Source organism: Leucoraja erinacea, chromosome 9 (genome assembly GCF_028641065.1).
Source record: "Leucoraja erinacea ecotype New England chromosome 9, Leri_hhj_1, whole genome shotgun sequence".
Classification (NCBI taxonomy): domain Eukaryota; kingdom Metazoa; phylum Chordata; class Chondrichthyes; order Rajiformes; family Rajidae; genus Leucoraja; species Leucoraja erinaceus.
Window position 1 is genome coordinate 55,123,808 of NC_073385.1, and position 23,328 is coordinate 55,147,135.

Sequence of the window (23,328 nt, forward strand, 5' to 3'; positions counted from 1 at the left end):
TAAGTTTCCCACCAATACTGCTCTCTATCCATTTATTAAACACTTGAAGGTTAGATTATTTGACATGATTTTGTTTTGTGTACTGTCTCGATGGCTCAAACAAGATGCCGTTCATATTTCAGTAAGTAAAAGTGTAGACCAAGCGGTGGCAGGTACCAGTATTGTGATAGTGATAGTCAGGAGTCAGCGATAAAGCTTAACTCCCATCTTCCAACATCCCCAAACTTCAGCAAATGTGCCATTCTGCTGCATGAATCTCAACTTGCGTCGGATCCAATTCACCATCACTCTTGTATTTACTAACATGTTTGTATTGATTTCTGGCATAATAATGCCTTGATTTTAAAATCCCCTTCCACCAACCTGGTTTTACTGTCACTTTTTTTTTTTTTTCCCAGTCTCATGAACCTCCACTTGCGCCTCCACTTTTGGCCTCATGACCATACTGACATTAAATATCACTGCTGGAACAATCCTTCCCCAACCTCCTACTCCGAGACCTCCTTAAGCCATTTTCCTTGCAGCCCTGACCTGGCCTATGTATTGTGTGACTCAGTCCTACAGTCGAATAGTCAAAGGCTTGGATAGAGTGGATGTGGAGAGGATGTTTCCACTAGTGGGAGAATCTAGGACTAGAGTTCATTCCTTTCGAAAGGAGGTGGGAAGGAATTCCTTTAGTCAGAGGGTGGTAAATCTGTGGAATTCTTTGCTGTGGAGGCCAAGTCAATGGATATTTTTTTAAGGCAGAGATAGATTCTTGATTAGTACGGGTGTCAGGGGTTATGGGGAAGAAGGCAAGAGAGAGGTTAGGAGGAAGAGATAAATCAGCCATGATTGAATTGTGGAGTAGACTTGATAGGCGAATGGCTTAATTTTGCTCCTATTACTTATGACCTTAAGAGCACAGAAACAAGCCCCTTACCCCAATTAATTCATAATCACACTTCTAAATTACCTTGTTTAAGAAGGAACTTGTCTTCCTTCTAAATTACCTTGGTATGTTTTGTAATGTTAATGACTATACCATGACCACCATCCCACAAGGGTGCCATTGCACATTCCACAGGGAGATGTATTGCTGATCACTTTGTTTATAACTTTCCTCAACTGTGCTGCACATCAAAGCATAGCAGTGGAAATAAAAACAAAGCTCTTGAATATATATTTTTTTAATTGGCTATTGTGGTGATAGCACTTTGAGAGGTTGAACAAACTTGGCTTGTTTTTAATGGAACAGAGGTGGAGGGTAGACCGAACAGTACATAAAATGATGTGGCATAGATAGGATAGGCAATCAATACTTTTTTTCCCCAGGGTTGAAATGTCAAAGACTAGAAAGCAAAGCCTTAAGTTGAGAGTGGCAATGTTTAAAGGAAATGTGTGGGGCATTTATTTTTTTTTAGATAGATGGGTGCATAAAATGTGCTACCAGAGGTGGTGGTAGAGGCAAATATGATAGTGTCATTTAAGAGAGGTTGGATAGGTATATGGATTATGTGCAAGCAGAATAAATTAGTTTAACCACATGTTTGGCTTAGCTATTGTGTTTCTATGCAGTGTTATTAAAGATCAAAAATAGAACTTTTTAAATCAACAATCTTGTAATTTTAAGGCTCTTAGTGGCACAATGGCGCAGCAGTAGAGCTGATGTCTTATATTGCCAGAGACCCGGGTTCGATCCTGTCTACAGGTGCTGTCTGTACAGAGTTTCTACATTCTCCCTGTGACGGCGTGGATTTCCTTCCTCTATCCAAAGACGTATAGGTTTGTAGGTCAATTGGCTTTGGTAAAATTGTAAATTGTCCCTAGTGTGCAGGATAATGTCAGTGTACGGGCGATTGCTGGTCGGCGTGGACTCAGTGGGCCTGTTTCCGTGCTGCATCTCTAATGTCATAAAATTGTCTACAAATATAATCCAATGCCAATATGCATGTATAGGGAGTTACATTGAGAATTAGCCAAGTGCTAATATTGAAGAACTAGTGATACAGCACATTTCATGACAAGCTGTACAAATAGTAATTTTTTCCAAAGGAGTTTTAAAAAAAAAAAATTGTATTAACATGCAATGTTAATGTTGTACACCAGTAGGGTTTTAATTCACCTGTATCGAGTTTTGCCTGGGAATATTAACCTGTCTAAACGTGTAGTGCTCCATTGCCTTCTGATGTAGAATAAGTTGCGTGGCCACCGATTCAGTTAATTACAATGATTTGATCACACAAAACCACTGCATTAGAGGAATGGTATTGCACTGTAATAGATTAGAGTGACAACACTCCTTATTAGGACGTGTGGATTGGACTAGGCTCGAGTGTGAAATTCTGCAGACAAAAATCAGATTATTTGTAATTGGCAACTGAACTAACGAGATGTGGGCAACTTGGACCCAAATAAAATAAAATCTCAGTCAATTACTGCAGGAGAGGTATGTATTGATGGAGACGTGAGACAGTTCTAGTTAACTTGGCCCAATTCATGCTATCTACTCGTGTACCTATAGTGACATAACCAGCTCTACTCCAGACTGGCGGAAATAGATCACTCAACACTTGTAGAGAGAATGAATACGTCTGCCAAATTTTCAGCGGCTTGTGAAAGAACCATGATTTTTTTAGGTTACTGCTTCATTATGTCATGTCACTGCTTACTGTATAAACTCTGCTCCAACTAATTTAAGGTCCCGAGTGCCTAATTAAACACAGAGTTCTCATTAAAGTATTTTTGAAGTAAAGTCACTGCTATAAGATAGGAAACAGCAAAATCTCACTTAAAAAAAACTCAATAGTTGTGTAAATGATTTTGGATAATGTGAACAAAATGAAAATTCCTTTCATCTTAAAAACATGCTGCATCCATGCTGGACCTTGTTTTATGGTCCTATCCAGTTGAAAGCAGCCCCAGAAATGATGCACAGCTGCAGTGCTTTTACAATTCCAGGCCAGATATGTGCACAAGTCCCTGCATTGAGCTGACCCCCACACACAATAGTTACTCGACTACTGGTTGAAAAACTGACCCAAAGCGCTTACCAACATGGTCTCTATAAAGAAACAACATATTCTGGTGCAGTAAAACAAAGTGTTTTAATGTAATTGATGCAGATCTACAATTATCAATACTCAACAAACTAAACCCAAGATTTATTACAGCATGAAGATTGGTCATCATACTGTGCATATTTCTTTAACCTGAAATAAAACCTACCCCCAGAAAGTCAACCAGAAAGATCAAACCATGCTAGGTGGTGAAGGCTACCAATAAGGAAATCAAAATGTGATTCTCCCTATCACGTTCACATGAAGATTTGGTTCCTTCTGGTTGGTTTCTGCTAGAGCAGGAAGGAAAGCTCCTGCATTAGCCTCAAGGGCAGTAACCTTAAAGATCTGGCCTCTGGTGATCAGTACATTCAATTAGTGTAGTAAATGGGATGGGGAGCAGGGAGGAAGAGGGTGCAGTGACATTTAGTGACATCAAGCAGCATTTAGTGACATCAAAACTCAAATCATTCCAAACTGACATTCATTGGATACCACTGGCACCTTCAAAGATGGAGAATGCACAGAAATTATCTTTGCTGGCAGTGATCACTTGATAATTCAGTTGAATGAGGCAAAATATCAATAACAATCAAAGAAATGCAGAGATTAAAATTCACTCTGGCCATGTCCTGCATTATGCTTCACAATATGCTTTGCACTGTACCTCGGTACACGTGACAAACTAAACTGAATATTGCTGCACAGCATGGTTAACTACAGATAGAGTGAAGTGGTGGAATGGATTATGGTTGCATTGTTGGATAATGACCTTTTTCTAACACGTGTTCAGCAAATTCCTCCCCCCCCCCCCCTCCCCATACTCCATCCCCACCACCTATTGATGAGACATGGTTATAAACATGCTCATGCATGAATTAATGCAAAAAGGTGTCACAAATAGAAGAAGAGTTATCCATACTGTGGGTATTGTCCATTTCTAATCAATGCCCTACTGGAACTCTTTCCTCACCCAACATTGATTCCTCTACATCTGCATGTGATGTGTAGGAAGTAGTTAGGCACAGGAAAAGTCAACCCCCCCCCTCCCATGCCTTGACATCATTGCGTGGCCTTTGTCTTCTTACTCTTGCTCTTCTTGTCTTTCTTCTTCAAGCCATCTATGTGTGCCCTCAGCAGATTTGAATACGCCTGAAAAAATCCAGATCAATGAAAGAAACAAACTTAGAGCATGCCAGACTGAATAACGCTGACTGAATACAAAAGGCACCTATTCTTAATTCTTATAGACCACCAGTGGTGGTGGGAAGGAGGATAAATCAAAGTATCAGGCCGTCGCCACTGACAGAACTGATCTGCGAGATTTGCGTTCAGAAGTCTTTTAGTAATTAAACCATACCTATGCTACTTTAAAACAACTTCAATAACAGGGAAAGAAAAATCTGCTCTCTATGTTATAGGTCCTCCCCAGGTCACAAACATCTAACTTGTGTACAACCCGTACAATACGAACGAGTGTCAAGGAGACGAGCGGGGTGGATTTGCTTGTTGCTGCAAGCATCTTCTGCCTTGTGGGGACGTGGTTCAGGGCAATATCTGAACGGTCGAGTTAAAATCCAAGTTTCATTGTGCTAGGTCAGCCTATGTTTTTATTTAAATACATTGCCGGCCAGCCCCATTTAGAAACATAGAAAATAGGTGCAGGAGGCCATTTGACCCTTGAGCCAGCACCGCCATTCATTGTGATCTTGACTGATCATCCCCAATCAATCCCCTGTGCCTGGCTTCTCCCCATATCCCTTGATTCCACTAGCCCCTAGAGCTCTATCTAACTCTCTCTTTCCAACTTACGAACTATTTGGCTTAATTTCTGGGAACAGACTCCTGTTGTGATCTGGAGGGGACATGCAATGGCTTTCACAATCTCAGGACTTCCCAAAGCACCTCACATCCAGTGAAGTATTTTAGATGTATGGTCACATTGTAGTGCAGTAAACACCAACACCAATTTATACTGTGCAAGATCCCCAAAATAAGATGGCAATAATGACTAGATCCAATATATGGTGCAAAGGGTAACACATCTCACAGTGCCACTTTGCTCCAGAGTGTTAAATCATGGTTTCAAGTCTTAGAGAAAGGTTTGAATCCATAAAATGTAGGAACTTGGAACTGCAGACACTGGTTTTACAAAGTCCTGGAGTAAGTCAGCGAGTTGCAAAAGCCAGAGAGGCGATATTTTGGGTCAGGACCTTTCTTCAGAGAGGGAGTGAGGGGGAGGGGGGGTAAGAAAGCTGGAAGAGTGGAGGGGTGACATTTTGAGTAGGAACGCTTCTTCAGACTGATGGGGGGGGTGGGGCTGGAAGAGAGGAGGGGTGATGTTTTGGGTCAGGATCTTTCTTCAGTGATTGTAGGGGGATATTTGTACTGACTTAAGCCGGGTGGCACCCAGTGAGTCACAGATGGCACTGATCTAGGTAAAACCAAACTTCTCCCAATTATTCAGTTAATGGTTTGCCCAGTACTAGAAGAGATGAAGTAATGCACATGACAATCAAGTTTCGCCACAGGACAGAGTGCTGCATTAAGCTGCCCCGTCAACTTTCCCAACTGTTTACTCAGGTACACCAATTACACTTCAAACTCCTACGCCCTAAAATGGATCATAATAAGAATGTAATTCATGGATTCTCAGCATCGCCCACCAAACAGATCCTAACCTGAATTTTTACATAATCATAGAGCTATGCAGCACAGAAACAGGCCCTTTGGCCCAACTCCAAGCTGCCGAAATGTCATAGGCCCACTTGCCTGCACCTGCCCCATATTCTCTCAAACCTTTCCTATCCATATAACCATATAACAATTACAGCACGGAAACAGGCCATCTCGACCCTTCTAGTCCGTGCCGAACACGCATTCGCCCCTAGTCCCATATACCTGCACCCAGACCATAACCCTCCATTCCTTTCCCGTCCATATAACTATCCAATTTATTTTTAAATGATAAAAACGAACCTGCCTCCACCACCTTCACTGGAAGCTCATTCCACACAGCCACCACTCTCTGAGTAAAGAAGTTCCCCCTCATGTTACCCCTAAACTTCATGTCCCCTTGTTTGAATCTTCCCTCTCTGCGGGAAAAGCTTATCCACGTCAACTCTGTCTATCCCTCTCATCATCATCAAGTTCCCCCCTTAACCTTCTGCTCTCCAAAGAATAAAGCCCTAACTTGTTCAACCTTTCTCTGTAACTTAGTTGCTGAAACCCAGGCAACATTCTAGTAAATCTCCTCTGTACTCTCTCTATTTTGTTGACATCCTTCCTATAATTAGGCGATCAAAATTGTACACCATACTCCAGAATTGGCCTCACCAATGCCTTGTACAATTTTAACATTACATCTCAACTTCTATACTCATGTATCCATGTCCATGTCCAAGTATCTTAAATGTTTTAACCACCTCTACCACTTCCTTGTCATCTTAATTTGACAGTAGGTAGTTTTCCATTGATGCGTAGAGTAGTGACATCTTACCTTGCTCTAGACTCTGGCATTCCAAAGTTTCCCTGGGCTTCTACCCACTATCATCTTCATCTTAATTTCAATCCAACTCTTTGTTGCCTCTATTCTAAGTTTCAACGCAGCTCCAATCATTCATCACTTTGTGCTCCATTTCCCACACAGGCTCCTAGCATCACTGATTTTAAGCTCCCCCTCCATTCCTAACATTTCCAGCGTCTGGACTGTCTGATGCGTTTGAGTTCCTCCAAACTGTGGTTTGCCTTATCCACTTGCGACTTCCTCTTTTCCACCACTGACACCTACGCACAAACCCCAAGCATTGTCTTGCAGCACTTCCCTATCTTTCCCTTAAGATGCTCACTAAGCTCCTAATGACTACCTGTTGAGATGCGCCAACTCTGTTACCAGGTAATGGTCATTTTAATATGTTAAAGGTACTAACTATTTAAATATAAATTGTGCTGTTTTATATACTCAAACTGACTGAATACTAGAAGGCAACAGCTTTTGGAAGGCGCTATAGGTGCATCAAATCCAGGACAAATAGACTCAGGAATATCTTAATTCACACAGGTACCAAAACCCGGACTTCCATTGTATATATATAGCGCCGCAGAATTGTGCACCTATTGTGCTGTTTCTTGTTTTTTGTATAAATATGTATGCACTGACTACGAGCAGCTTTTAATTTCATTGTACATGTATAGTGACAATAAATGGCATATCTATCTATCTTTTAAGTTTGTATTACAGTAAACCCTCGTTTTAACGGACTGAATCTGTTGTGGACAGTTGGTTGTTTCACAGAATGAGCATTAGATGGATGTAGTAAAAGCTGTTGTTGAACCTTTTTATCTTTGTTTAGTTTAGAGATACAGCGTGGAAACGGCAAGTCTGTGCTGACCAGCAATCACCCATACACTCGGGACAATTCTACAAACTCGGGACAATTCAGTGTGTAGGATAGAAGTACTGCCATGGTTCTATCTTTCCTACCACATAACTACTGCAGTGGTTCAATCTCTCCTCCCGCATTGCAGCCCAAATGGCCACCGCGAAACGGCGCCCCACAGTGCCAGAGACCCAGGCCTGACCCTGACCCCCGGCATCCTCTCGCGAACGCGTACACCAGCTCCATCCCACATACCAGAGACAACTCACAGTGTGCAGGATAGAACCAGTGCAAGGGAGCACCCGGAGGAAACTTACGCAGCCACAGGGAACACTGGAGGCCAGGATCGAACTTGGGTCTCTGGCGCTGTAAGCTAGCAACTCTACCACAGTACCACTGTGCCGTCCCATAGTCTTGTGTATTTGGTGTCCTTTACTGTTTATTGTGTAGTGCATGTTTATTGGCTATTTTTCCAATAGTGCTGTACATATTAACCACCTTATAACAGACAATCGGTAATATTGAACACTATCTCTCCTCGTGTAGTCTGGCAGAGCGAGGGTTTACTGTATTCTAATGTATGAACAAGGGTGCAAAATGTTTCCAGTAAAATTACAAGGCCAAGAAACTAGTTTTGAGTGAAGTGCCCATCTCTGCCAGTTAGTGACATCTGGCGATGTGCAATGGTACTGCACACCATTTCACAGGCAAGCCAACAGCAACTCCAACCATTGTTGCAACGTTTACTATTCACCCACACACTTCTCAACGATTCAGAAGCAAGTACTTTAGCCTATTGTATCCTGAGGCAGGAAAATATTTCCACCCTTGTCAGAAGGTCAATCTATTCAGGCTGGAGGAAATAAGCCTGGGGACTGCCCAGTCGGCAATAATTTTAATGCAGAAATTCATTGCGGTTTAGTATAGGGCACTGCAACAAGGAATGATGCATTGTCCTGACAAAAGCTATTTATGAATTTAACTAAATTATACATAAGAGCTTGAACAGTTCATAATGGGAATCAGCTGCAGAAACCTGCATTCTATCAAATTTTGATTGCTGAGGTATTGTAACAATATTTGGGGGAAATCATTTTCTCTGATGCATTAATCCAGAGTAAAAAGGCACAAAATTAAATCAACGGCATGTCAGGAGACACCTTCCATAAAGAGCATAAGATGTCTCTTTTTCTAAGACAATGGATAGTTGGGGGACAATGAGCTTTTAAAACCGATACCTATGGCTATCATATCGACCCGAAACATCACCACCCCATAGATGCTGCCTCACCCGCTGAGTTTCTCCAGGATTTTTGTCGACCTTCGATTTTTCCAGCATCTGCAGTTCTTTCTTAAACAAATGCTAAGCATGTTAATGTGTGCACAGTAAAGGCAATGTCATGGAACTGAAGTGTAGTCTGAAGATGGACACAAAATGCTGGAGTAACTCAGCGGGACAGGCAGCATCTATGGAGCGAGGGAATGGGTGACGTTTCGGGTCGAGACCCTTCAAGTATAAACTGGCTGTGACCAAACAAGGCATCAGAGATCCACGACGCAGTATCTTTCAGAGCGTTACCAAAAGATTGCTGGATAGCTGAACATTGAGGAAAATAATTAACCGGGTCAATCAAAGGTGGCGGCACAGTGGTAGAGTTGCCGGTTTACAGCGCCAGAGACCCGAGTTCGATCCTGACTATGGGTGCTGTCTTTAAGGAGTTTGTACGTTCTCCCCTTGTCCGTGTGGGTTTTCCCTGGGTGCTCTGGTTTCCTCCCGCACTCCAAAAACGTACAGGTTTGTAGGTTAATTTGGCTTCTGTAATTTGTAAATTGTCCCTAGTGTGTAGGATGTTGCTAGTGTAGAGGGTGATCACTGGTCAGCGTGCACTCGGTGGGCCGAAGGGCCTGTTTCCATACTGTATCTCTAAACTAAACCAAAATAGTACACTAGTTACGATCATCTTCAGTAACTCTATCCCTACCACTGAATTTCTGCAGTTACTATGACCCAACAGCATCATTCTAAATTGTTCCATGAATGAATCTTGCCTCATTTTCCCAACATCCACTCTCCTGAGCAACATTGCACGTGTCTTCTTTTAAGATTCGTGCTGGCAAAAAGGAGAGGTGCAACTTTCCACAGCTAAGATATCAACCATTAAACCACCATCATCGTTGAGGAGAGATTCTGCATTGGGGCAGAGTTAGGATTTACAGCAATAAATCTTGACTATGCTCAATGCAGAATTGGGCATAAAATAATTGTAGCTATTATGCATTACAGTGTTTACAAACTTACCATCTGAAACTTGTTTACTTCCTTGGAGCTTATCTGAAAATGAAAGGACATAATTTAATTGCACAAACTATCTCTTTAATGCCAATTTATTCAGTCACCATGATAGGAGCAGAAGGTAGGTCATCAAGTCCAGCAAGTCTTCTGGTATTTAGTGAGATTTATGACCTATCACCTGTCTGGTTTAAAAATCAACAAATGACCCAACTTCAGGTACCATTTATGGAAGGGTTGCAAATATCTACCACCCCTAAAGCCCTCTTACACAGGATTACTTTAGTTTAGAGATGCAGCAGGGAAACAGGCCCTATGGCCCACCAACGATCACCTAGACACGAGTTCAATGTTATCAGAGTTTCACATTCTACACACTAGGGGCAATTTACAAAAGCCAATTAACCTACAAATCTGCTCATCTTTGGAGTGTGGGATGAGACCGGAGCACCCAGAGAAAACCCACGTGGTCACAGGGAAAATGGATAAATCCTGCACAGACAGCACCCGCAGTCAGGATCAAACCCAGGACTCTAGCCCAGTAAGGTAGCAACATGAGCCACCGTACTGTCATTAGCCAAAAGAAAATCAACCGTTTATGTTGAAATTATCAATTCAACTATTCCTTAAACCCAATAAATTCATTGCAAGATGATGCTTGGAGTCCAGGTAGCATTTTGTTCGCAATCTCATCCCTAAGCAAGCAGTTCCAGGCATCACCGCTCATAAAATAAATATTTGCTTGGGGTGGGTGGAGGGGATAGCTGTACAGAAATCATCATATAATGAGTATTTCTACAAGTCCAACGGCCCAGAGCTAGAATAGGTATTGGCTTCAAATAATTCACTTTTTTTTCCAGAATGTATGCAGCCGATTGGGCAGCACGGCAACACAATGGTAGAGTTACAGCGCCAGAGACTGGGTTTGATCCTGGCTATGGGCACTATCTGTACAGAGTTTGTCTGTTCTCCCTGTGACCACATTTCCCCGGGTGCTCCAGTTTCCTCCCACACTCCAAAGATGTACAGGTTTGTAGGTTGATTGGCCTCTGTAACGATTCCTAGTGTGTAGGATAGTACTAGTGCACTGGAATTTCTGGTTGGCGCGGACTTGGTGGGAGAAAGGCTCATTTCCGCGCTGTATGTATAAATAGGTTGAAATGCTCTCCTCCCCTGCCACAAATGTTTACAATTCACTGATTCAAAGATTGTGACCCTCAAGCTCGCATTGGTTAATTTAACTCCCAGCACACAGCATTCACCAAACTGGGCCATTTGCATGTTCTGTCCAGAGTGGGAAAGAAGCATTGGACCACATTGACTGTATCCTATGGATTTCACTATCAACCTTGCATAACACACCCTCTCTTTACCAATATCCTTTCAAAGCAATAGAAGATGGCAATTTGGTGGGACTGAAGGATAAAATGAGACTCTTGCTCCCATTTCTAAAGTAGTCTATATGTCTTAACTGTCGAATCCTTCACATTTCCCTCAATACCCTTCCACAGCTCCTCCCCTTTGTCTTCCTTTTTCCAAGTGCCACAGCCAGCTTTATGTATGTCTTTGTGTCTGTCCTCATCCTTGCAATACCAAGTGGATTGCACTCATGGCCCAGGACCAGTCTGAAGAAACTCATTTGCTATCGGACAGCAACCCTGCTCCTGCTCCTCTCTCACAAGTGCCACTGAGGCCTGGATCAAACTGTTCAGATACTCCTTCCCATCTCCTACAGGTCAGGGTGTCTCCAACTCATGGACTTGGAGCCAGACAGATCAAGACAAAGATATCAGCATCAGATATGGTCAATTTTACTTGCCAGAAACAACAACATTCTGCTGTTCAGTCAGTTAGTGTGCACTACTATAATTTAATCTGTTATTTAGATCTTGAGCAAAATGCAAAGTGCTGGCAGAACTCAGCAGGTTTGGCAGCACCTGTGAAAGGAACTGACAGACAAAGTTTTAGTTTGAGATCCTTCAGTCCGAAGTTTCTCGTTTCTCAATCTTATTTAGATTTTACTCTTCAGCATGTTACAATGGTTTTAAAAAAATATTAAATTTGTATCTACTACTAAAACACTTGGCTAAAACAGTAATTCCTATTGTTTCAAGTTCGCAAAAGACACTAGAAATTGTGGCAACCTTCCCCCTTGTACTGAATTCCCATCCACACCAAATTCTAAATTGTATAAACATTCTGGTTGAGGCCATCCTGCATGCTCATGTAGACCACAACACTGCTCACAACTGGGTCACTGTGAGAATACATTCCCAAGCTCTCCAAAACCTGTGGATGCTATGTATCAGTAGAATATTACAACTAAGCTTGCGAGATTGGTTATCTCAGATATCAGATAATGTAGAACACGGTGGCAGTCACGGTGACTCAGTGGTAGAGTTGCTGCCTTACAGTGAGTGCAGTGCCGGAGACCCGGGTTTGATCCCGACTATGGGTGCTGTCAGTACGTACTCCCCGTGACCCGTGTGGGTTTTCTCCAAGATCTTCGATTTCCTCCCACATTGCAAAGACAAACAGGTTTGTAGGTTGATTGGCTTGGTAAATGTAAAAATTGTCCCTAGTGGGTGTAGGGTAGTGTTAATGTGCGGGGATCGCTGGTCGGCGTGGACCAGAAGGGCGTGCTTCCGTGCTGTATCTCTAAACTAAACTAACAAAGGCAGGTGAATGGAGCCAAGATCTGGCTAAAAATGAGTAACACGTTTGCGGGTCAAATCACCTCCTGCTTTTATTTGTTGGTCTGGTCAGGGCAGTTGTCCACCTCCATTCGGTCACTTACCACGGTGCTGATCTTCTTTTTCCCATCAGTTGCTCGCAGAAGACACTTGTTATCAGCAGGTTCAAAATTGTCAGGGTTCCCTTTCCGCGGAACTGGCTTTGTCCGGCCATCATCTACAGAAATGGAAATGTTAATATTTGTCATCTCTCTCCAATTTACTTACCCGATGGTTCTAGGCTCTCTCTACCCTCCTCCAGACCCATACTCAGATTTTGGTTAATCATCCAATGATACAAGTTACAAGATATATTTATTTGTCACATGTACCAATTGGTACAGTGAAATATGTGGTCACCATACAGCCATATGAATAAATAAGAACACAACACACGATAGACTCCAACATAAAACATCCCCACACAGCAGAATCAAAGTTTCTCACTGTGAGGGAAGACACCAAAGTTCAGTCATCTTCTTCTGATGATCTATGATGATAATCATGGCATTATGATTTCATTTGCCCCACCAGTGGAACCATAACTTCAACTATCTTGGTCCTAAGCTCTGGAATTCCCTTCTCTCTGTCACTCGCGTTCTTTAAGACACTGCTTATAACATGCTTCATTTCCTCACCTGCCCCCAACTGCTTGTTTGATGGTGCAGTGTCAAATCATTTCGGCAAATTGTTAAATATATTACAGTTGCTACGCAAATGAAGCTTTGACTAACCTCTGAACTATAGCCAAAAGGATATTGCGCTGGAAGAAACAAGAGTTGCAGGATCACAGTTCAGTTCCCCCTCAACTAGCACTCCGCCTGGCAGAACTTGGCCTCACCCTCAGCAACTTCTCTTCTGACCCCTCCCACCTTCAAGTTAAAGCTGTAGCCACGGGCCTCAGCAGTGCCTGCCTTTTTGTTGGTTACGTTGAACAGTCCTTATTCCAAGCAAACACTCAACAACTCCATGCAACACCTCACCTCTTTCTCCATTATATCAATGACTGCATTGGGACTACCTCCAGCACACTTGCAGAACTTGGTGATTTCATTGATGTTCCCACTAACTTCCACGTGGTCCTCAAATTCACTTGGGACTGTCTCTGACACCCCTTTCCCTTTTCTTGTTCTCTTGTCTTGATCACAGGTGACACTATCGACTGACCTCTACTACAAACCCATCAACTAATGGGGGAGATATTGAACAATTTATTTTCTTCGGTATTCACCAAGGAGAAGGATATTGAATTATGTGAGGTAAGGGAAACAAGTAGAGTAGCTATGGATACTATGAGATTCAAAGAAAAAGAAGTACTGACACTTTTGAAAAATATAAAAGTGGATAAGTCTCCAGGTCCTGACAGGATATTCTCTAGGACATTGAGATGTTAGTGTAGAAATAGCAGGGGCTATGACAGAAATATTTCAAATGTCATTAGAAACGGGAATAGTGCCCGAGGATTGGCGTACTGGGCATGTTGTTCCATTGTTTAAAAAGGGTTCTAAGAGTAAACCTAACAATTATAGACCTGTTAGTTTGACTTCAGTGGAGTGCAAATTAATGGAAAAGATATTTAGAGATAATATATATAAGCATCTGGATAAACGGGGTCTGATTAGGAACAGTCAACATGGATTTGTGCCTGGAAGGTCATGTTCGACTAATCTTCTTGAATTTTTTGAAGAGGTTCCTAGGGAAATTAATGAGGGTAAAGCAGTGGATGTTGTCTATATGAACTTTAGTAAGGCCTTTGACAAGGTTCCTCATGGAAGGTTGGTTAAGAAGGTTCAATTGTTGGGTATAAATGCAGGAGTAGCAAGATGGATTCAACAGTGGCTGAATGGGAGATGCCAGAGAGTAATGGTGGATGGCTGTTTGTCAGGTTGGAGGCAGGTGACTGGTGGGGTGCCTCCGGGATCTGTGTTGGGTCCACTGTTGTTTGTCATATACATCAATGATCTGGATGAAGGTGTGGTAAATTGGATTAGTAAGTATGCAGATGATACGAAGATAGGTGGTGTTGTGGATAATGAAGTAGATTTCCAAAGTCTACAGAGAGATTTAGGCCATTTGGAAGAATGGGCTGAAAGATGGCAGATGGAGTTTAATGCTGATAAGTGTGAGGTGCTACATCTTGGCAGGACACATCAAAATAGGATGTACATGGTAAATGGTAGCGAATTGAGGAATGCAGTTAAACAGAGGGATCTAGGAATAACTGTCCATAGTTCCCTGAAGGTGGAATCTCATGTAGATAGGGTGGTAAAGAAAGCTTTTGGTATGCTAGCCTTTATAAATCAGAGCATTGAGTATAGAAGTTGGGATGCAATGTTAAAATTGTACAAGGCATTGGTGAGACCAATTCTGGAGTATGGTGTACAATTTTGGGCGTCCAATTATAGGAAGGATGTCAACAAAATAGAGAGAGTACAGAGGAGATTTACTAGAATGTTGCCTGAGTTTCAGCAACTAAGTTACAGAGAAAGGTTGAACAAGTTAGGTCTTTATTCTTTGGAGCGCAGAAGGTTAAGGGGGGACTTGATAGAGGTCTTTAAAATGATGAGAGGGATAGACAGAGTTGACGTGGACAAGCTTTTCCCATTGAGAGTAGGGAAGATTCAAACAAGAGGACATGACTTCAGAATTAAGGGACATAAGTTTAGGGGTAACATGAGGGGGAACTTCTTTACTCGGAGAGTGGTAGCTGTGTGGAATGAACTTCCAGTGGAAGTGGTGGAGGCAGGTTCGATTTTATCATTTAAAAATAAATTGGATAGGTATATGGATGGGAAAGGAATGGAGGGTTATGGTCTGAGTGCAAGTAGATGGGACTAGGGGAAAATAATTGTTCGGCACGGACTTGTAGGGCCGAGATGGCCTGTTTCCGTGTTATAATTGTTATATGGTTATATAACTGCCAGTTATGTGGACACGTCCACTCATCCTGCCTCTTGCAAAGATACTTTCCGCGCCTCTCAATTTCTCCATTTCTGCTGCATCTGCCCCCAGGAGAAGGCTTTTCATTTTTTGGCTCTTTCTTTCGAAAACGTGGTTTCCTCCTGCTGTCACAAATGAATCCCTATCCCACGTCTGCTGTGACCCGATGTTCTGCTCTCAATCACCCGCCCCCTCCCCAGATGGAAAAAGCAGAGTTCCCCTGGTCCTTACCTTTCACCCCACTAGCCTACATCTAAAACTATCATGTTATTCCTAAATACCTGTTTCTCAAGTTTATAGAGAGTAGAACAAGGGAGACCAGGAGCGAGTTCCAGCATATCAACACGGAGGCAGCAAAAGCTAAGCTGAGGCAACATCAGAAGGTTGAGATCGGTAGTCAAAATGAAGAAGCAGTATGAAACAAAAACAAAAAAAGCAGGCCAGCTTTTTCTTTGAGATTGCAGAGGCACACAGCACAGAAACAAGCCCTTCAGCTCAAGATGCCCCATCGAACTAGTCTCACCTGCCCGCGATTGGCCCATATCTAAACCTTTCCCATCCATACACCTGCTCTAATGTCTTTTAAATGTTGAAATAGTACCCGATTCAATTACTTCCTCAGGCAACTCGGTCCACCGTGGACAAAGCTGCCCCTCAGGTTCCTATTAAATCTTTCCCCTCTCATCTTAAATCTATACCTTCTGATTCTTGATTTCCTTACTCTGGGTAAAAGACTGCATTTACCCTATCTATTCCCCTCATGATTTTGTGCACCTCCGTAAGATCACCCCTCAGCTTCCAATGCGTCAAGTCCCTGTTTGCCCAACCTCTCCCTATAGCTCAGGCCCTCAAGTCCTGGCAACATCCTCGTAATTCTTCTCTGCACTCTTTCCAGCTCAACATCATCATCCCTAACACAGAGTGACCAAAACTAAAGAGTCAGTTCAGTTTCAGATGTTGTCAGGCAGAGGGATGAAGTCGATGGCTGGGAACAAAGTTTGTGGTAGGACTGGTAGCATTTTGATCGCAATCCCTACTCCCAGCAAATAGTTCTCATCACAGCTCAGGAGTAAATGCTTGCTCATGGTGTGTGGATGGATCCAAAAAGCATCACCACGTATAAACCAGAAGTGTTTCTATAAATCCAAGGGACCAGGGCTGGCAAAGGTTTTAGACTCAAATCATCTGTTCTTTTTTCAAGATGGTATGCAGTCAATAGATTAAATGTTCTCCATCTCAGCCACAATGTTTACAGTTCACTGAACCAAAGGTCATAACCCTCAAGATGTGTTGCTTAATTTAACTCCCAGCCAACAAGGAAACGGACTGTGTTACTAAACCACATGGCTGAGAAGTGAACTACAGATGATAAATAGCGGTAGTCAAGGATAGATCCCGAGGAAACTGGAGGAACTGCAGACAATGAGCTGGTGATTCTCCGGTTATGATTGGAGACTGTTGGGCATGAATGGACCTAGTGAAGGGTAATCCTAACCCGTAGGGTGACAACGGGGAGGTATAGAAACAGTTCATTGGAATCAAAAATATACTTGTGCTCTCATTTCAAGTTTGCCAAGACCAGTTAGACCTGATCTCCCGGTTGCCAAACACATTTTTTCAGCAACTGCCGGCAACTGCAGGTCGGCAAACCCCCCCCATGACAATGTCTACGACAACCTACCACCTAGTCGATGTCAAGCTACCAACAACCAGCAACCCATTAGGATGTCCACCTACGTACACACCTATGACAACTAAAGTCAACCTACATCCACCCGCGAAAAGCTACAACAAGCTACGACCCTGGTGGCGACAACTGAAGACAATTCAGTTACCGGTATACGTCACCGGTTGATGTAGGTAATTGGTGACAACCTGCGCTATCCAGGCGACAACCTACGACAGCTGAAGACAAGCTACGTCAAGCCCACAGTCGCCGAAAGGTTTTGAACATTTCAAAATCCAGCGGCAACAAGAAAAAAGATACGACTCTTTAGGCGATTTGAGGAGACAACTCACAACCATACAGGCGTCACCCCTCGACCATGTGGCTACTGCCTAGTCGCTGAAAAAAATTGCCTTAGTGGGACAGGCCCTTCCCATTTCCACACTGACCTTTCTGCCCTGAGCCTCCCCCATTGTCAGAGTATGGTCAAACACAAATTGGAGGAACAGCACCTCATATCTTGCTGGGCAGCTTACAGCCCAGAGGTTGGAATATTGATTTCTCAAACTTCAAGTAACCCTTCCATCCCTCTCTCCTCATCCCTTCCCCACCCAAGTCGTTCTAGCTTCAAAGTCGTCTTGTTGAGTCTCATTGTCTGCAACTCGTTTTCATCTAGCCCACAGCTAACAATGGCATGTTTCCTTTATCATGGTTACATTTTTCATATGTGTCTTTTTACAATACTGGAGAGTTTTTGACGAACAAGATTAGTATTCACTTTTTTACACCAATGTTCTTAACAAAATCTACCCATCATGTGAAACCTTATAAATAGCAGATATAACTTAGATAACTTCAAGACTGAAAGTCAATTTTTTTTTTCATAACAGACAAATTTTCATCGTTTTCCCACCATTGTGGACACCAAAATTGTGACATTAAAAACTCTGCCACATTTAGTCATGAATATTAAATTCATAAATAAACTTCATATGGCCCCTCATAGATATACAATTTGATAATGACCTAGGGAATTATCTTCATCAACAGGAGCAAAATACAGTACCATAAAAGGAATACATTACAGTAAAGATCCCGTAACAGTCGTTGTGCTTGGTGTCCATAGTCACAACGACCGTTATAGGGGTCGGTTCGTCCATAAGTTAAGCCACGGAGGCTCCAAACCTCTAATGCTTTTCAAACACCCAACGAGGTGTACCTATGGTAGTAGCGATCTTTGGGTGAGTTAATCATTTTTTCTTATTTTCCAATTTAATATATCGAAAACATCATGATGTCAAAAACGCAACAACCGTTTACGATATATTCTCCGACTTTTTTTAAATCAATTAAAAAAATGTTTGGACATAAATCGTTAATCAAAACTAAGAAACTGAGCTAATCTTCAATTTGGCAACACACTGTCTCTTGTCTACCCGTTGTACAGACTGAGTCGCTAACTTTATTCCGTGTCAACTTCAGGAAGTTCCACAATGACCGTTACGAAGATTGGTGAAAAGATGGCAGATGGAGTTTAATGCTGATAAATGTGAGGTGCTACACCTTGGCAGGACAAATCAAAATAGGACGTACATGGTAAATGGTAACGTGAACCTTGAGGTGGAATCTCATATGGGGTAAAGAAAGCTGGTGTCGTTTTGGTTTTCTTGGAGGGTGGTAAAGAAAGCTTTTGGTATGCTAGCCAAACCATTGAGTTTGGGATGTAATGTTAAAATTGTACAGGCCGCAAACTGGAGAACAATTTTGGTGTAGGAAGGATGTCAACAAAATAGAGAGAGTACAGAGGAGATTTACTAGAATGTTGCCTGGGTTTCAGCAACTAAGTTACAATGGTTAAATAAGTTAGGTCTTTATTCTCTGGAGCGCAGAAGGTTAAAACCTGATAGAGGTCTTTAAAATGATGAGGTGTTTGACAGAGTTTATGTGCTTTCCCTTTGAGTATTCATAAACATAGAATGAGGAATAAGGGAAGAATAGGTGTACTTACTGGGGAACTTCAACCAGGTGGCTGTGTGGAATGACTCCCAGTGGAAGTGGTGGAGGCAACCGGTATCACAAAATATATTTGTAGGCATTGGATGATGGGTTTTACAGTGCAGGCAACTTAAGGGGAAAAAAAAATTTGTTCAATGGACTTGTAGGGCCGAGATGGCCTGTTTTCTGTGCTGTAATTGTTATATGGTTGTTATATGGTTAAAATGCTTGGTTCTCGCTCATAATGTAACGTTTGTTTTCTTGGACACCAAACCTTTTAGTGTCCACCGCAACGAACGTTTGTGTAAAATGCTTGTCCATTCTACTTTTTTGAAGGTGTTTGAAATTTAATTCCATTTGGTATTCACAGGAATAAGAAATGTGTACTTTGTGTGCAGGTCACTTGTAAACACACAAAATATATTTGTGTATTCTGATGCCATTTTCAGAAACTTACCATCACTATACTATCTTTTCTTATATTTGTTGTTGATACTACGTTAATCATGAACCCAATAAAACGCTTGTCATCTTTTTTGAAGGAATTTGAAATTTAACTCCATTTGTCACATTTTTGTGTGCGGTATTGTAAACACACATATCTTTTAGTCGTTTGTTCTATATCTCTACATCACCGTCTATGTCTCTCATTTCAATTTCCTCTGACGCCCAGTGTGAAGAAGGGCCTCGACCCGAAACATCACCTATTCCATTTCTCCAGAGATGCTTGCTGTCTGACCTGCTGAGTTACTTCAGCTTTTTGTGAATATCTTCAGCTATGCTTACGTAATAGTACATTTAAAGCCATGTATTAGTACATTGAAAGCAAACACCAGGCTTGCTAAACGCAAGAATCTCAGTGGATCAAAAGGCCAACTCCTACTGGTCTAAAGTAAAGCAGGACACACATGCAATAGTACTCACATTTCTTCATGGTGAGATAAATGCTTCCTGAGGATCGACATTTCTGGAAAAGCCGGGTTAGCTCCGTCAGAAACTGCAGTGGGAACAAATATCCGTCAACACACAGTAGAAGCAGATTATACTGGTAAATGTTTGTCTGGAAAGGTGCAAGTTCCACAGAGAAACCACTGCATGTCATTTTTGGGTGAACTGGTGGAACACCAGATGCCGTGTTGCCTTATCATAGATCCAGCAGCTATGGTCGATTCTGACCCTTTGCCGCTGTCTGCATAAGTCATAGGAGCTGAGTGAGGCTATTCAGCCCATCAAGTCTACTCCACCATTCAATCATGGCTTATCTATCCATCCTTCTCCTCCATTCTTCTGCCTTTTCCCCGTTTTGACATCCTTACTAATCAAGAACCTGCCAATTTCCACTTTAAATACACCTAATAACTAGGCCTTCATAACAGTCTGTGGCAAAGAACGCAGTATACTGATGAAATTCCTACTCATCTCCTTTTTAAACGTACGTTCTTTTAATTCTAAGGCATGTTGAGTATGCATGTGTTTCCTGCGACTGTGTGATCTTCCAGCATCTGCAGTGCCTTCTTAAACACTGTGTGGGTCTTGCTGGGTACACCAGTTTCCTCCCACAGCTCAAAAACAGCTACCGCAAGTGTATATGGGCGGTAGGAAATCACGAGAGAAATGATGGCTAGGAGTGTGTAGGATACAGGGCAATAAGTGGGTAAATGAACAAGCCTTCTCTGTCAGCCTGCATAAAGTCAATAGGCCTAATAGCCTCCTGCATCATAATAAAATATAAATATATAATTTTTTCTTCCATTGCACTACCAACTCAAGCACTGCGGGAAAACCCCCAAGCCCTTCAATTGTTCTTCCTGTCATAAGTTAATCAGTTCTAGGAGCAGAATTAGGCCATTCGGCCCATCGTCTACTCAATCATGCCATTCAATCATGCCGCCAATCTTCCCCTCTCAATCCCATTCTCCTGCCTTCTTCTCATAACACCTTTACAATACAATACAATACGGGTTTATTCGTCACATTGCACATAAAGTGCAAGTGAAATGAATCTGTCAGCAGCGATACAATGAGAAAGAACACACAATACACAATAAAAATTTAACACAAACATCCACCACAGCATTCATCACTGTGGTGGAAGGCACAAAAATTGTCCAGTCCTCCTCCATTTCCCCCCGTGGTCGGGACCAGAGTCAGTCCATAATGGGCTCTTCCCCACCGGAGACCGCGGCTTCAGGATGGTGTAGGCCGCAGGCCGGCGGTCGAAGATTTAAAGTCCCCGCCGCAGCCAGAAGCACCGTAGACCGCAGTCTAATCAAGAATCAATCTCTGCCTTAGAAATTTTCATTGACCAGAGTAATCCTACGATGTACACTGTTAGCACCCCACCCCTCCCAAATCTCATCATATGCCCATGCCAGTCGGCTGCTAATCTATCCCAGTAAAACCCCACATCAGTGTTAACCTCTGACCCAGCATAACATTGCATGTGTTCTCTATTAATCACCCCAAGCATACCTTACAGCAGCCCAGTTAACCATCATCCCAGTATACCCCCTGGTCAAATTTTCACCTCTGCCACAGTATAACTCTGACTTAGTCCATCATTATCCTACTTCCCCCTTACTATGGCCAGCCCAAACCTCCCCAGGACAAGCTATTCCCATAGTCCAATGATCCTTGCCCAAGTGTGCCAATTCTAGGCCTGGTCAGCTGCTGCCTCCGAGCTAGAATTACCTCCAGATTCCACTGTGTAACAAGACATTTAAGTACAGTTACCCACCTTACAAAGCAGCTGTAACACTTATGGAAAGAACAATTACCCCCCCCTCTGTATGACCTCTGTATAACTTCACCCTGTTATCCAGGGCCCTGTGCAACCCCATGCTGTGTAATATCACCTAGGGCCAGTTATCCAGGGCCCAGTGCAACCTCACCCTGTTATCCAGGGCCCAGTGCAACCTCACCCTGTTATCCAGGGCCCAGTGCAACTTCACCCTGTTATCCAGGGCCCAGTGCAACCCCATGCTGTGTAATATCACCTAGGGCCAGTTATCCAGGGCCCAGTGCAACCTCACCCTGTTATCCAGGGCCCAGTGCAACCTCACCCTGTTATCCAGGGCCCAGTGCAACCTCACCCTGTTATCCAGGGCCCAGTGCAACCCCATGCTGTGTAATATCACCTAGGGCCAGTTATCCAGGGCAACCTCACCCAGTTATCCAGGGCCCAGTGCAACCTCACCCTGTTATCCAGGGCCCAGTGCAACCCCACCCAGTTATCCAGGGCCCAGTGCAACCCCACGCAAGTCCAGATACCCCCAACCCCACTGTAACCCCCTCCTAGTCCCGTTGCTCGATGCACCGGACCAACGTCACTCTTAACCCTTCCCTCCCCCCAGCCTGTCCCCGTGGCCCCACAGCCGCTGCCTGACCCGCTGGTTACTGCGTGTGGGGGGTGGGGGGAGGGGGGGGGGGGGGGGGGGGGGCGGCCCCGGGGGTAGTAGCTGTGCGGCCCTTCGGCCCCTCACCGAGTCGCTCTCCAACAACACCATGACCAGCGCCGGCCGCCTCCTCCTCTGGGCCACGCAGCCCCGCCGGAAACCCGGTATGAAACACGCCCGACCGCGCTCCGCCTCTCTTTCTATTTCACTGCAAGAAGGAACCGCACAGGTCGGTTTCCACCGAAGATGGACACAAAAAGCTGGAGTAACCCAGTGGGACAGGCAACATCTCTGGAGAGATTGAATGGGTGACTTTTCGGGTCGAAACCCTTCTTCAGGCGGTCGTGTTTTTATTGGTTGTGGTCGACAATTGTTTGGTGAGGGCGCCCGCCCGCCCGGAGTCCAGTCAGGAGTGTCGTGTAGGTCAATGACATTCTTACTTGCAGCAACACAACAGAGTATGTGAACATAGTACACTGTAAAACCTCTAATAAGCAATAAAAATGTAACATTTGTATTTATTTATATATATATATATATATATATATATATATATATATTATACAGTGTATATATATATATATATATATATATATATATATACTATACAGTGTATATATATAATATATGTATCCAGCAAAACATACACACACACAGTGTGTATATATATATATATATATATATATATACACACACACACACAGATATGTGTGCAGGAAGGAACTGCAGATGCTGGTTTTAACCAAAGATAGACACAAAAAGCTGGAGTAACTCAGCAGGACAGGCAGCTTCTCCGGAGAGAAGGATTGGGTGACATTTCGGGTCGAGACCCTTCACTACACTAGAGTCTCCTAGACTAAAGTTCCCTAGTCTGGGGAAGGGCCTCGCCCCAA

At 43.1% G+C, this 23,328-nt stretch overlaps 1 protein-coding gene across 1 annotated transcript; it reads right to left on the minus strand.

Moving 5' to 3' along the window:
- Positions 1-3,503: 3,503 nt before the first annotated feature.
- srp14 (signal recognition particle 14) lies at positions 3,504-22,774 on the minus strand. Its single transcript, XM_055640848.1, has 5 exons — positions 22,523-22,774; positions 19,965-20,037; positions 12,505-12,617; positions 9,717-9,749; positions 3,504-4,190 (listed from the first exon to the last, which is right to left on the minus strand). The coding sequence occupies exons 1-5, from the start codon at positions 22,544-22,546 to the stop codon at positions 4,101-4,103; spliced, it is 333 nt and encodes a 110-aa protein (XP_055496823.1). The 5' UTR covers positions 22,547-22,774; the 3' UTR covers positions 3,504-4,100.
- Positions 22,775-23,328: the final 554 nt, after the last annotated feature.

What these genes read in the sequence shown, in the direction of transcription:
- srp14 (XM_055640848.1), bottom strand. Translation starts at nt 22,546, where the DNA reads ATGGTGTTGTTGGAGAGCGACTCG. An exon ending in TGTTGTTGGAGAGCGACTCG is followed by an intron (nt 20,038 to 22,522) that starts GTGAGGGGCCGA and finishes TTCCCACTGCAG; the next exon opens with TTTCTGACGGAGCTAACCCG. An exon ending in AAAAGAAGATCAGCACCGTG is followed by an intron (nt 9,750 to 12,504) that starts GTAAGTGACCGA and finishes TTTCATTTTCAG; the next exon opens with ATAAGCTCCAAGGAAGTAAA.